This window comes from Mytilus californianus, unplaced genomic scaffold (assembly GCF_021869535.1).
Source record: "Mytilus californianus isolate M0D057914Y unplaced genomic scaffold, xbMytCali1.0.p SCAF_6, whole genome shotgun sequence".
Taxonomy (NCBI): domain Eukaryota; kingdom Metazoa; phylum Mollusca; class Bivalvia; order Mytilida; family Mytilidae; genus Mytilus; species Mytilus californianus.
The window spans coordinates 8,383,550-8,398,399 of NW_026262712.1; the positions used below are offsets into that span (position 1 = coordinate 8,383,550).

The following is a 14,850-nucleotide window of genomic DNA, read 5'->3' on the forward strand; positions in this document are numbered from 1 at the left end:
AGAGAGCTGTCTCATTGGCAATCATATCACATCTTCTTATTTTTTTAACACGTCCACATTTTACTGTAAAGACCGTAAATGTTGTTTAAACTTTAAAACACTTCTGTCGTATGCATTCATGTCAAAAAATTATGATTCGAAGAAACACAAGATATTCATTAGTTATAAAATATGATTCGTCATTCATTCGCAAATTTTCGCGTTATCATTTTCCTTAAAGCTGCTAAACTTTTCGGTTAAAAGAATGCTGAATCATTCGTAGTAAATATACCTTATTCTTGATATCTAGTAAAAACTCATGTATGCAAATCTAAAAACCTGAATGGTATGACACAAGTCCTCAATAATGTTATTGCTATTGATTTTCGAGTTGAATATTTCCGAAGTAAGTATTTTCATGCACACCCTTGTATCTTGACTTACGATAACGGAACTTACATTTTATCAATAATTTCGTATTTGATGATTACACAACAGATTGTTGATGTTGTACATCTATTTTCAAATTTGACTCTTTTTAATGTGAAAACAGAACTTTCCGAGAGATTCTCGCATGGCTCAGTCAGCTTTGAACTTGTCAAAAACTGTGAGTATTATCATTATTATATGCCTGCCTAAGACATTGTTTTAGAGGTAAAGAGGTAAAAGTGTTCTGAAAAACCAGGTCATGTTTTAATATAGATAAAGTTAGTGGAAAATACACCAGTGAGTGTGTTTTCAATGCTAACCTCCACGTGATTTATAACATCTATGAATGTTTAATATTCACTTTTTTTATGATTATTAAACACATGTTTTTTAATTAGATTTTATGTAGATCGGTGGTCTAGATTTGAAACAACAGACTTTTCCATACGTTGCTAAATTGTAGTTTTTTTCATGTTTTTTGTCAAAAATATAATAAAAAAGTATTGGTCACGGACCCATTTAATGTATCAAAATACATTATAGGTAAATTCAGTGTACATTCCTTGATAAAAGTAATGGTATCTGGGTTGTCTCCACTTATATGACTTATTTGTAAAAAAAAAATGAAGTAAATAAAATATTCTGTATTTGTAAAAACAGTCGTAATGATAAGATTAAACATATTATTTTTCTTTGTTTAATCGAAAAGTCTTACAAATAGATTGAATTCCTCTCTCAAATTTATATGATTCAGTTCTGATCTAATCCGAGCGTTTTATGCTATTTTAAATGAAAGATGTAATTTATAAAAATGTTATTCAGAACATTGGGATAGTATTTTACCTTTCAAAAATTTGATTAGTATCATTGATCATCATGAATTCATTGTCATTGTTTCATAAAATAAATGAAGTTGGAAGCTTCATTTCGAGTATTCATTTATAAAACATGATCATGATATGGTTTTTAACAGATCCAAAGACAATAGGTCATTGAAATTTAATAAAGATGATATACAGCTTGTTTTAACCAAAATGCACATAAAGTTTTAAATCGGAATCAAGGCTCCGTAAGAGGTGTTAATATAGAGAAAGTTAAAAGCTTGGTAAACTCTCTTTATGAACAGAAAAAGATTTCAATGTTGTGTTGTTCTACATGTTTTATATGCCAACAATTTATCTATTAATCTGGTCTTATTTGCCATTTACACAGATGCCTGCTAAACCCATGAGGAAATACCGACGCAGAACAGCGAAGGTAACTCAATTGCTTTACAATCGTATTTCCCTGTTGTTACATTGATATTTTAAAAAAAATTATAAGAAATGTACATATGTTATCTTATTCATTAATGGCGTCAAATGACGAAGTATTATATGTAAAGCTTTACTCCTGCACTGTATTTATATTAATTGGATTATGTCGGAATTTCTTTTCCTGCCTTTGAAAAATAAATAAAATTGTAAAAATGGTTTTTATTTTTTAAATACAAAAATATTTTTTAAGGATTCTGTGGACATACTACTAAGTAAGATTGCAGATTTCAAGCACAAGGCAAAGCATTCTCTGTTGCAGTCATATATTGATATACAAAGTCTGATCAAAAACAAGCGTTTATCTGCTGACGTAAAAGACGAACTAAGTGCAGAATTTGGAGATATAGAAAAGGTTATTTCAGAATCTCTAAAGGACCTTGATGATGATTTTTGTCCAATAGTTATAACAGGTAATCATTATTCAATCAAACATATTCAGTGCGGCTGTCTACATACCTATCCTGATTTTTTTTATTTGTTTTTGATTTTTTGTAAGTAATGATTCAGTATTGGACGTCCTGCCGGCTAAGAGAATTCCAATGTATCAATGTTACTGTAGTTTAGTAGACATTCGTCTCGACTCCTTAATTAGACAGCCAACGGGCGATACAAGTCAGTGAACTAATACTACTTGATAAATTGTAAACTGTTTCATGACAAAATGGTTAATTGAAATATTGATGAAAACCACGGTTAAAACATTTTTCTTTTCATAAATTAATTCAAATGTAAAAACCTTAAACACCCATTTGCGCAAATTATAGATATTCATATGCTAACGCTTGTTTTGTTATAGAACATAAAAACAGCACTATTTTGATTACCATTTGAAAACTGTCAGCTTTAACCAACGACTATATTATAGAAATTAATTAATCTACACTGTTTTCCTTTAGAATGAATATAAAAAAGAACTCGTTGACAATCGGATTCTTATGTTTGTTTCAAAAATCATTACGTGTGTTTTCAGTTACGTAAAAAGGATCCAAAAAATTTTGATAAAGAAGAGTACGCGCCGAAGGATGTAAATCATATGTTGATTTCTAAAAAATATTTTAAAACGTATACAATAACATTCTCTTAAATTTTGCTATACGCTGCATCGTTAATCCCTTTTTGTATTTTGAAAGGTTATTTGAACATTTTCATCAAGCTGTCACTGTTCTTTCAGAATGTTAAACGAAAAAAAAAATCCTGTTATTCTTTGACTTTCGAGAAGAATCCTACTTTTCCGTTTGTCTAAAATTAAGTATATATATTTTTTTTAGGTGAAACAAGCGCAGGGAAAAGTAGTTTTGTGAATTTGTTACTAGGCGTGGAATTGCTACCTAAACACTCATTGGCTTGCACTTCCACAATTTGCAGAATTTATAATAAAGAAGAAAAATCGATCGTTTTGATTAGTGGAAAAGACTACATAAAAGAATTAGTGCTACAGGGAGATACTGATACTGCTGACGTCCAGGATCTTTTACGAAAACACGGTAGTAAGCCTGTTTCATCACCAACAGAAAAAGTAACAATACCAGACGAGGGGATTGATGAGTTAAAGTACATAGATATCAATTGGCCAATTCCTGCTTTACAGGTAGGATTTGCAGTTGACATCTTGATATCTTATATCCTTATTTATCATTTCACATTCTTTATTCGAGCGTCACTGATGAGTATTTTATGGACGAAACGTGCGTCTTTGACGAGTTAATTTTTCATCGTGAACATTTTCCTAAATTTGTTGACCATTTATTGATTGTTTTCCGAGAATGACCACGGATATGCTCCATTTGTCAGCCTTATATATTATTATAGGTTTTAACACATTTTTCTACAGATTATGCACTTAAGACCAGGGTGGATTAACTCGTAAACTGATGTCAAACTTGAATGTTAAGTTTGTGAGTCTATTAGTAAGATGGTTTATCCGATAACTTTCTTGTGATAAGAAACACACTAGAGTGATAATAGAACATGATTTCCGTCCACCACATTAGCTCCTTAGTGCGATTTGTTTTACATTACCAAACGGTGGGTGATCTTAGGTGCAACAGGAGGGTAAGAAAATCCTGCTTCAAAGTTGGGAAAATGCTTCAGCAAGATTCGAAAAGCTTGAAAGATTTAAATACACCATCAAATTCAAAATAAAATGAAATTAGATAATTCATAAATGATTATAGAATAAGGGGTGTCGCTAGATATTAAAATGGGGTATCTGATTTTTAGGTGATTGCCCCTGAATTGATGATTTGTAGGAAATTTTGCACTTTTCGGTTATTATCTTGAATATTATTATAGATTAAGATAAACTGTAAACAGCAAAATTATTCAGCAAAGTAAGATCTGCAAATAAGTTTCATGACCCAAATTGTCAATTGAGCCCTTAAGAAGTTATTACCCGTAAAAGAAAAAAATCACAATTTGTTCATCTAGTTTGCTTACTTTAAAAAATATTTTCCCTGAATGAGTTTCAAAGTATCTATTATAAATTTTGTGTTTTATTTTTCTGTATGTCAAGAAATACTATGGCTAAAATGGAACAATTGAGCTTTTTAAGAAAATACGACAGATACAAAGAACATTTCTAAAAGACATTTTTAAGCCACTCAATAATAGATATTGAAAAGCAAAAATAATCATTGATGAAAGATTTAAGGACACGTTAAAGGTGAGCTTTTCAGGTTCTTGTGAGCCTCTTGTTCTCGTGATTATTACTCAGTATTTTGAAAATGTCAAGAAGAACCGCAAGTTTTATAACAGTGGAAGTGGTGATCTAAATTGAAATTATTACATTGTATTATAATTAAAGTTATTGGCAATTGTTGATCATTTGTAAAGAGAATACTTATATGATGGGATCTAATAAACTTCAGTTAGGTTTCGTCGTTAAATTTATATGTCTATTTTCGTATTTCAATGAAAATGTAACTTTGCTTTTAAGGAACACATGTTGATTGTTGATACTCCTGGTATTGGGCCTGATTGTCCAGAACTGACAGAAAGATTGTACCAATATCTACCAAAGGCTTTGGCGTTCATCTATGTTATAAATACTCCAAATGCTGGCGGGATACAGAGTGATAGAGTAATGGCTTTTAATATAATTAGTTTTACAAACATGTTTGCAGTCATTGTTTGAACACGATTAAAATTTAATGTCATTTTGCACACAAACAGTAGTTATTGGACGATTGTAAGAAAAATAACAACAACAAAAATCTAACGCTGGTTATAATACAATGAGCATTAAAATAAAACGAGATCTACTATAAATGCAGAAAAAATGTCAATAAAATGTTGGATCACCTCAAATTTTAGGCGGTTCAATGTTTCCCGATCTTCAATTAGTATATTGGTAGTGGATTATTGTTGGTCTTAAAAAGGCACCAGACCGTCCGTCTGTCCATCTCTACGTTCATTCGTCCTTCAACATGTTTTGTGCTTCTAAACGTTAACACTCTTAAATTATTGCTAGGACGAATATACAATGTATCTACTTTGTTTTTTGTGGAATTAAGCTGGCGAAAGAATTGACAAATAAATTGTGATAAAACGTAGTTATTGAGTTGATAAGTAATTTAAGAAGCATATTTTTGTGCTTGGATTTTGATAAAATTGATATACATGCATTAAATTCTATTCCAAATCTATCCTGTCGGTCACCTTTTTGGTATTGGCTGTTGATTACATAGAAAAGAAATTATGATGCTTACGTATACAGTATTATTTTTTTTTATACCAAATACTTATCAAGAAACATCTTTTATTGTCTGTTACATAAACGTTCTAACCTGGTTCATGTACTCTTTTATGAGTCTTTTTCTTACCGTCTACAAAAACAAATATTTGTATTTTGTTTTATTTAAGATTCTTCAAATACGGGATGTGTTGATGAAACAAAATCAAGAGGAGCATATATCGGTATTTGATCCAGAAAGAGCAATATTCATATGCAATAAATGGGATCAAATCCATGAAGAACCAGACAAGGTTTTTCAGATGGTTCAAGATACTTTGGATAAGTTTTGGATTGGCTTTGATCCAGACATGCTGTACAGACTAAGTGCACGCGAGGTACATGTAATGTGCTAATGATAAGTTTGTAAAAACAGTTTGTTCATCAGTGATGATAGAAATTTTCACTCTTTTGTGGCAGGGTATATTGGGAGTCAAAATTAGTTCGATGGGGAAAAGGGATTTTTAGTGTTGCTTTCTTTTTTTTATAATCCAAATATTACTCAAATCAATCAAATCAAACTTTTATTGTCATATAAACCAACTTATACGATTTGTGACAAAAACAACATTACTATCAACTAGCAGTTCGTCGGGTTATTTTTTTTTTCTTTTTCAATTTAAAAATTAGCATTTTGTCATCTAGTGGCCATTTTATAGTTCTTACATTTTAATTATCTAATCCTTAAAATTAAAAGGGATCAGCTCGCAGGTTATGTAAGTAAATTTATTAAATTTATACCAGAAGAAAAAAACAAATAAATACAGAAAAAACCTCTTCAATAAAATGTCGGATCACTTCAGATTTATGGCGGTATTTGGTTAGCTGCACTAAATTTTGAGCTGAAGTTACTATGAAGTGTAGTTTGGCTAAAAAGGAAATTTATTCCGGTTTTTGACTGCAACATAAGTTCAATTAAGACCAATGGTTAATGTTAATCAATAAATAAACAAAAAAGTAAACATAGGCTCGTGTATTAGAAAATATGAATGAATAGATTAAGTTAGTGTAGTTCGTGTAAAGAAGAAATACCAAAGTTTTTTTTTAAAATGTTGTATACTTTGTGTTGTTTTCAGTGAGAGTTGCATACCAACTTTGTTCATGTTTCTTATTTTCTTTGTGATGCAAGTTGAGATATTTCTATTTTCCTATTTTTTCTACCATTTGAATTGATGCAAGGTATGGTCTTCAATTCGAATATTTTTAAATATAAGTTCATTTTCTTTAATAAAAGTTTAAGTTTCCTACTATTATTTAATCTCATGACTAATTTTTAGGAGATGCAGAACTCTCTCGATGGTAAACCGGTTTCACAGGACTTTACAGATATCCTAAAAGGTATTGAAAGAATGATTCCCGCAACAACCAGAGAGAAGTACCACAGACATTTGCAGTTAGTAACTTTGAAACAAGTAATAAAAAAAAATATAAGAATAAAAGAAAGCGTATCTAAGATCTAAGTGACGCTCTAATCAAGCACGTTAAGATTTCAAATAGAGTATGAGATTTGGGAGCATTGAGGACCTAAAATTGCGAAAGTTTTTTTTCCAAATTGCTATATGTAATATGTTCCTGGGTTAGAAAATCTTAAGTGTTTTGGTATTTTCACTCGGTAAAACAACTCTTCAAATCTTATTACACAATTATAAATTTATTGTTTATTTAGAAATTTCTAATTATTGGTTTATATAAATGAATATGTTAAAAAGAAACCTAGCCAGTTTGTTACTGCTACTTTTAATGAAAGAAAGGTGACGTTATGGTATTTCATCGATAAACTTACCATACTTCATTCGGCAGCTACATGTATAAGGAATCAGTTTGATATTCATTTTACACTAACCTCATTCGAAATAATTGTTTGGGGTTATATATTGTTACACAACATTGTGCATAGGAAAGCTTACAAAAAAACTGTATCATGTTATGATAAAATAATAATAAAGTTGTCCTTGAATAACAGTAAAATATTTGTAGGACTGCATATGTTTTGTTAATATAATGATTTGTTTCTTGGAAAAAAGTAAAATAACAAAAATATTCCGAAGAAAAATTAAAAACGGAAAGTCCTCAATGAAATGGCAAAATAAAGATTTCAAACACATCAAACGAATGGATAACAACTGTCATATTCCTGACTTGGTTCAGGCATTTTCTTATGTAGAAAATGTTGGCTTAAAGGGGCACTAGCTGTCAAATTCATGTTCACCGATTTGACTCAAATTCTCATATTTGTTTCATAACAATGTAAAACATGTATCCAAATTATAAAAAGTCTAAAATAAACAGTTTACAGGGTATGGGCGTGATAATATGTAGCTTCGTTTCGTGTGTATTTTAGCCTAGACGCCATCTAATTAACTGTCGAGTTGACCTCCCGAACACCACCGATGCCCATATAAGCAATATAAACATAAATGTAGATATAAATAGACAGCGGAACTCGTGGAAATGGATTCTTCTAGGTCTATTTAATTTCATTAATAGATTAAAAATATATGTTAATCATCATTTTTGCCTGTATAAGAATGATTTTTTTGTAGGATCGAATCAGTCAATCAAATGATTTACCTTTGTTTCACTTTCAATGTTGACATTCTTTTCCTTTTAATAATCAAACACGCACACAATTCATGCGTTATCCATCTCTAGCTATGGGGTTAAATTGACGTTCACATGAGTACAGATTCAATGAGGTCGAATTATTCACTTGCAAGTGAATAATTCATCATCAATGTTTATTAGCTTATTTTGACAAAATTGGACCATACTGGCTGCTAAAAGCGAATTATTATACCACTATTTCACTTTCATTAATGTTTGAACAAAAAAAATCATATTTTATATTTTTTATGTATCTCGTAGCTAGTGTCCCTTTAAACCTGGTTGTTTAAAAGCTAGCTGAACCTCTCACTTTTTTGACAGTCGCATAAAATTCTATTATCATGTTTATAGTGACAACGACTGGAAATAAGAAATTATGGTATCGAAAGATTTTTTTTATGTTTTACTGTATTTATGCTCCGCCTACGATAGTAGGTCCGTTTTTTTTTATGACTTGGCTACCATCCGTCAGTCCATCAGTTTAGTATGTGCCATCTTTTAAAGTGGTTTAAAGATTTCTTTAAAGGTACTTGTGATTAAGTCAACTTGAAACTGTTAACATTCACACATATATTGTAATGAAAAGATCGTTTTGAATTATAAGAATTATTTATAATTAAAATGTTTTCTAACAGATTTCACTTTTTTTGTTTGTGAGAGGGGGAGTCTTAAGGAACACATGTGCCTGTTTATCTTTATTATTATTTTGTTGAACATAAATTTTTGTTTAAAGGACAAAATCAAATTACTTGTATTGATTTCAGCTGGCAGAGAAAATTTATAGAAAGGTTATTGATTAAACTGTCTACAAGAATACGAAATTCACATAAATCAAAACAAGACAAAAAGGAAATGAGAGAAAACATAAGAAAAAGGATTCAGTCTGTAAAGGAAAATCTGTCATTGGTAAGAAACCTTCTGGTATTAAAACATTTACTGTACCAATTTGTGTCCATCATTTGCGGACTTGGCCATTTAATTTCATTACAAAGTTGTCATTACTTCGATATCTCTAATTTTAGTTTTTGTTTATTTAACATACAAAAAAATGTAATTTTATTTAAAAAATCACAAGAACACTTAACTCCGAGGAAATTCAAAACGAAAATTCGCTAAATGGCTAAAATCAAAAGCTCAAACAAATCAAACATATAGATATCAACTGTCAAATTCCTGAATTGGTTCATGTATTTTCTTATGTAGAAATTGGTTGATTAAACCTGATTTTATACCTAGCTAAATTTGTTTAGAATTATGTCTGTTTAGTATTTTTCGAATCCCCGTTTAAATTAAATGAGTGCAAGATGTTATTTGAATGTATGTCTAAATGTGCTGGATATTAGAATATGATTGTGTTTTACCTTACCAGGGCCCCATTTGAGCTTATGCCATCACTTGACGTCCGTCGTCTGTCGTCGTCGTCCTCGTAAACTTTTTCAAAAATCTATCAGCCCTGACATTTTCAGACGAATCAAATAGCCCATTTTTGGGTTGCTGTCACTAAATTGGTAATTTTAAGGAATTTTTGCAGTTTTTGGTTATTATCTCGAATATTGTTACAGATAAAGATAAACTGTAAACAGCAAAAAACGTTTAACAAGGTTAATATGATCAAAATTGTCAATCGACCCCTTAAAGAGTTAATGACCTTTACAGATAATTTTACACAATTTGTTCATCATATTTGATGACATTAAAGATTTAGTTTGAACATATTTATTTATAGTGGATTGGGAAACAAGTTATTGCAACTTATATTAATCCCTTTTCCCTTTGCGGGTGTGAGTGCTGCCTTGCATTAGCCTGCTCTTTTTCGAAATCTACAAGGGTGTCTTTTACGTGCAAGATATATGGCTCTCTCTTAACACGGGTTAGCCATTTATCGTCCCCGTACGACTGACTATCATCGTTTCTTAAGACCATACTCGCAAATGGTGTCAAGGGAGAGCCGAAAATTCAGTACCTGTAATTTTCACCCCGGAACGTTGATCGAACAAGGAACCTTTGTGTTAGTAGTCCGACGTGCTAACCACTACACCACGGCTTTCAACTTTAAGAATCTTCTCCCCTGAAACTATTACGCCTATTACTTCTAGACTTTAACCAAATGTTCCTTAGAGTATCTAGTTAATAAATTGTATACAAAGTTTTGATCCATCAACAAACATGGCCGCCATGGCTAAAAATATAACATAGGGGTCAAATGCAGTTTTTGGCTTATATTTCAAAAACTAAAGCATTTATAGCAAACCTGACATGTTATAAAAATGTTCAATAGGTCAACATCGATCAGCCCTGTAATTTCAAACGAATCGATCAACACATTGTAGGGTTGCTGCCACTTATTGGTTATTTTAAGGAAATTTTACAGTGTTTGGTTATTATTTGAATATAATTGAAGATAAAAATTAACTGTAAACAGCAAAAATGTTCAATCTACAAATAAGTTTATATGACCGAAATTGTTAATTGACGGCTTAAGAAGTTGGCCTTTAAGGATAATTTGACACAATTTGTTTATCATGTTTTCTAACTTTAAAAAATCTCATATGAATCTATAACAAATTTTGTGTTTTATTTCCTTGTACGTCAAGAAACATAGCCACTATAACTGAAATGCAACATAGGGGTAAAATGCATTTATTTGCTTTTGAAGAAAATATTGACACATACAAAGAACCCATTGGTGGCCTTCGGCTGTTGTCTGCTCTATGGTCGGGTTGTTGTCTCTTTGACACATTCCCCATTTCCATTCTCAATTTTAACATTTATATGGAATTTTTAAGACATCCATATATATATATTGAAAAGAATAAATAATTGATGAATTTATGCAAAAAAATACAGGTTAGGTATTCAGGCTCTTGAGAACCTCTTGTTATTTTATTCAGCATTCATATTTATTTAGAATATGAATGATACTGTTATGCTTTTTAACAATGGTAGAATTTAAATTTGATTTCCGTGTAACAAAAACTAAACCAGAAAAATATGTGATGTTATTTTTACTTTAAATGCTCCACAGTATATCTCCCAATTGGGATGCGTCTTGATATGTGTGTGTTTCTGTTTCAGTTTTGAATGTTTTTTTTTTTAAATATGAATCTATATATTTCAAAAAGAAAAAACTAGCTGTGCAGAGTAAAGCAAAAACGCATTGTAAGGAAATAGCAAAAAACGTCTTTGACCATTTTCAAAGCAAGGATACATTCGATAGGATGTTTAAATGGACCGAAGATGATCTTCCTAGTCATGGCAGTATTCAAGAAATAAAAAGAGTCATTGACAAATTAGCTTTCGACTATATAACTCAGGAGTTACGCAAAAAAATTCAAGAAACAGAAGTTTCAAAACTTCAGGAAATAATTGAACAATTGTTTAAGAGTGAATGCTTTTTAATAGATAGAGAATGTGAAACAATTGACGAAATTCTCCTAGGAGAAGAAGAAACTTGCATATCAAGAAAAATAAATGCAGCGGACAGGAGAACATCTTTTGAGTTGTCAGATATTGGTCTAAAAGGCACAAAAGGAAAGATTTTGTTGGCAGTAAGTTCGCCTTTTATATTAGCCTTCGGACTTATATTGCTGCCAGTCGGTGTCACATATGCTATTTCAGATAAACTAAACAATGAAATGAAACTTTCTGAATACAATTCAAATAGAATCGCTTTTGCAAACAAAAGAGCTGCAAAATTTTTAACCAAATTGTCTGTTCAAAATCTTACCACGAGAATTGAAGATTCGTTGTTAAAAAAGATAAATTGTCGCATTCAGGAGTTTTTTGACAAAGAAATTCCAAGACGAATTATCGCAGGTGACAAACTCATGGAAAATATTTCCAAAGATTTAAGACAACCAAGAGAAATACGAAAACACAGTTATAGCATGCAAAAATATGTTATGCCTGTATATGGAAGAATTATATTTGCTTCAATGGATGTCTTTGATGAAAACATGATTGAAGCCGATCCCATAGATGGTACCAATGTTTTTGCCACTATACAGTTAAACAATGAAAAAATTACAGTGGCCGTTAAACCAATGCGATACAAGGAAAACAACAACGACAAATACACAGCTACGGCGGAAGTGTATAGTATGAGGTAGGTAGGACTATTATGCATATATATAAACATATAAAAAAATTGAATGTATATACCAGTTTAATATGTCGTATAATATGCACCATTATGTTTTAGGTTTCTTAAATCTATTATGTTCAGCTGTTTGTTTGTTTACCTGATTAATGAATTTTGAACACCGTCGGCAAATATTCTTGTTTATGCAGGACGATGAAAATACATCAAACATATAATACTAGTAGCATGAGTAGATAAGCTCTGCAAAGTGACTCTTAAAGGGATGAAGATTGAGAAACTTGGACTGTAACCGATAAAGGGTATAGGTGAAGACATTGTATCTTACAACAGGCCACATACAAACCTATCAAATAAGTGTTGCATGAGTCGATGAAATACGTAGAGCGTGCACTATCGATTAAAAAAGGATCAAATGTATCTTTAGAAGGCGTATATATCTAGAGTCCCCATCCGACATGGTGTGACTATGTAAATCATTGCAAGTTAATTACAACAGAGTATGCAAGACAGGAATAAACGAAAATTAGTGATCCGCACACAACGATGCGAAATTCAAATATCCAATAAACAAAAGAAGGCCAACGTGCAGTTTTCAGCAATTGAAAAATTCTTTAATTAGCCAAGATATAAATCGCCCGGTATCTAAACAATTACTTAAAAAGACTTGAAAAGACTGGACATCAACGTTGGATTCTCTAACGGTAAAAACATTACGATTAAAAACCTAAAGACAATAACTAATGAGGTTCCCTTATCTTATTTATCAGTAATCTTCTTTATGTATGAGCATTCTTAGTTCTTTTGTCTAAATTATATTCATTATATCTCATGTTTTTATTGTCTATATGATCATTGCATTGATTTGTTTAATCCATTTATTTTTTGGCAAAATTTAAAAAAATATTACACTTTAAGATCACTTAACTAAGAATAAGTTAATTTAAAAAAAATTATTGAGGAAATAAAAGTTCTCTATAAAGTCTTGTTTCGAATAATGTAGTTTCAGCTTAGTCTCTTGGCAAGAACGTGATACCAAATAGTACAAATTCCTTATTGCAGAGATCTTTATCACCAGAATGTTGTCAAGTTCTATGGTATTTGTCCATTCAATGACCACGGAATGGAAGGTTTTAATTTTTTCACAGAATATTGTGGGGATAATTTAGATAACAAGGTTTTTGATGAGCATATACGTTGGCGAAAAAGCCTTCGTTACATAAAAGATGGCCTTGAAGGACTGATATATCTCCATCAATCTGGAATCGTTCATAGAAACATTCGACTTGCTACAATATTAGTAAGTAACAATAAATTGAATATTACTATAAATAAACTACAGACTTAGCAACACGAACCACACCACAAACATGAGTTGATCTGAGATGCTCTGAATATATACCTGAATTGAATAGCAATTAATATTTACCCATCTAATCAAATAGAAACGGAAATGGCAAATAAATTGTATAAGTAAAGTGTATTTTAGCTTTCTTGCCTTCATTTTCTTGTCAAGTTTAATTCAAAAGTTATCATCATTAACATCTTTTATATGTTTCAAAATCAACATAGATACAGTATGTTTAGCAAATTACACATCTAAAAGCAATCCGACAGGCCACGTAATAACTGATGACTTTGATATTTCCACGGTGTGTTAAGGTACAGAAATATCTTTAGCCTAAATGCTAAATGGTGTATCACAATCCTGCTACATCTATATTTTAAACACATGTAATTCTGTTCTACTTCTTCGGCAAATAAGCTGTTGTACACGCACACAAATCCAGAATGAAATGTTGTTGTTTGTTAATCACATCCTTATTGGATGTGCTCCTCATTAGTAAGAGGAAGTCAAAGAAAAGAAGAATTAGATAACTGCTGAATAAATGTATTAGGTTTAGACAATATTAAAACGAAAGCTTTCAAACTTGTAAGACAATATGTTTGGAATATCTGTATTATAAATGTCCATGTTCAACTTGCCGTATCTCTGTTTCTCGATTGTGACTTCAACGAATACGACTTAAAACATAATTTTGTCCTGTTGCGAAATACTATACCACCCACACCGTACGATAAAGAACGATCGACCTCTTCAAAGCATATATTTCATCCAATCATTTGACATGATGCATATTTTTCAAACTTCTCTGAATCTTACTTTGTAGGTTGGTAGTCGTTTTGTCAATCTTAACGTCTGTTTTATTTCAGTATCTTTTAGGGGTACCTCAACTAAGTGGGTTTTTTTTTTTTTCGTTTTTCCGATATCTAAAATGGTGTGTGTCCATTCATCATCAACCAAAGTTTTATTGAAATCATTCTCGCATTTTTGCTTGCCTTATATTCCAATTAATTACTTTGAAGATGATGAGTTTTTCATAAAAAAATAGCTATAAATGATTTAAGATAGTTTGCCTCACGATTCCTTTTCCATCATGATTAGTCAAAACTTATATAATGTTTCTATTTTGTTTACATTTTGTGTAATTGGATGATGTCCTGCCTTTTTATCTATATTAAAAGAGAATACATTTCACAAGCAAGCGTGTTTAGTTATAACGAGCGAAGGCAAAAACAGTTATTTAAAAGTATTGATCTTTGACAATGGTTCTACTGCCTAGCAATATGGAATAAGTCGACCAAAATTTCGATAAAAGTAAAAAATGTTGAACTATCTTTTGTTTTCAAAA

At 30.9% G+C, this 14,850-nt stretch overlaps 1 protein-coding gene across 1 annotated transcript in view; it reads left to right on the forward strand.

The window, feature by feature from the left end:
* Positions 1-14,850, forward strand: part of LOC127706897 (uncharacterized) — a 35,318-nt gene that overhangs the window by 18,448 nt on the left and 2,020 nt on the right. The window contains exons 13-22 of the mRNA XM_052211623.1: positions 533-586; positions 1,621-1,665; positions 1,915-2,134; positions 2,993-3,312; positions 4,660-4,803; positions 5,586-5,792; positions 6,732-6,847; positions 8,823-8,964; positions 11,181-12,163; positions 13,220-13,457. Coding sequence (XP_052067583.1) covers positions 533-586; positions 1,621-1,665; positions 1,915-2,134; positions 2,993-3,312; positions 4,660-4,803; positions 5,586-5,792; positions 6,732-6,847; positions 8,823-8,964; positions 11,181-12,163; positions 13,220-13,457 — 2,469 coding nt within the window. The remainder of the gene's footprint in view (positions 1-532; positions 587-1,620; positions 1,666-1,914; positions 2,135-2,992; positions 3,313-4,659; positions 4,804-5,585; positions 5,793-6,731; positions 6,848-8,822; positions 8,965-11,180; positions 12,164-13,219; positions 13,458-14,850) is intronic.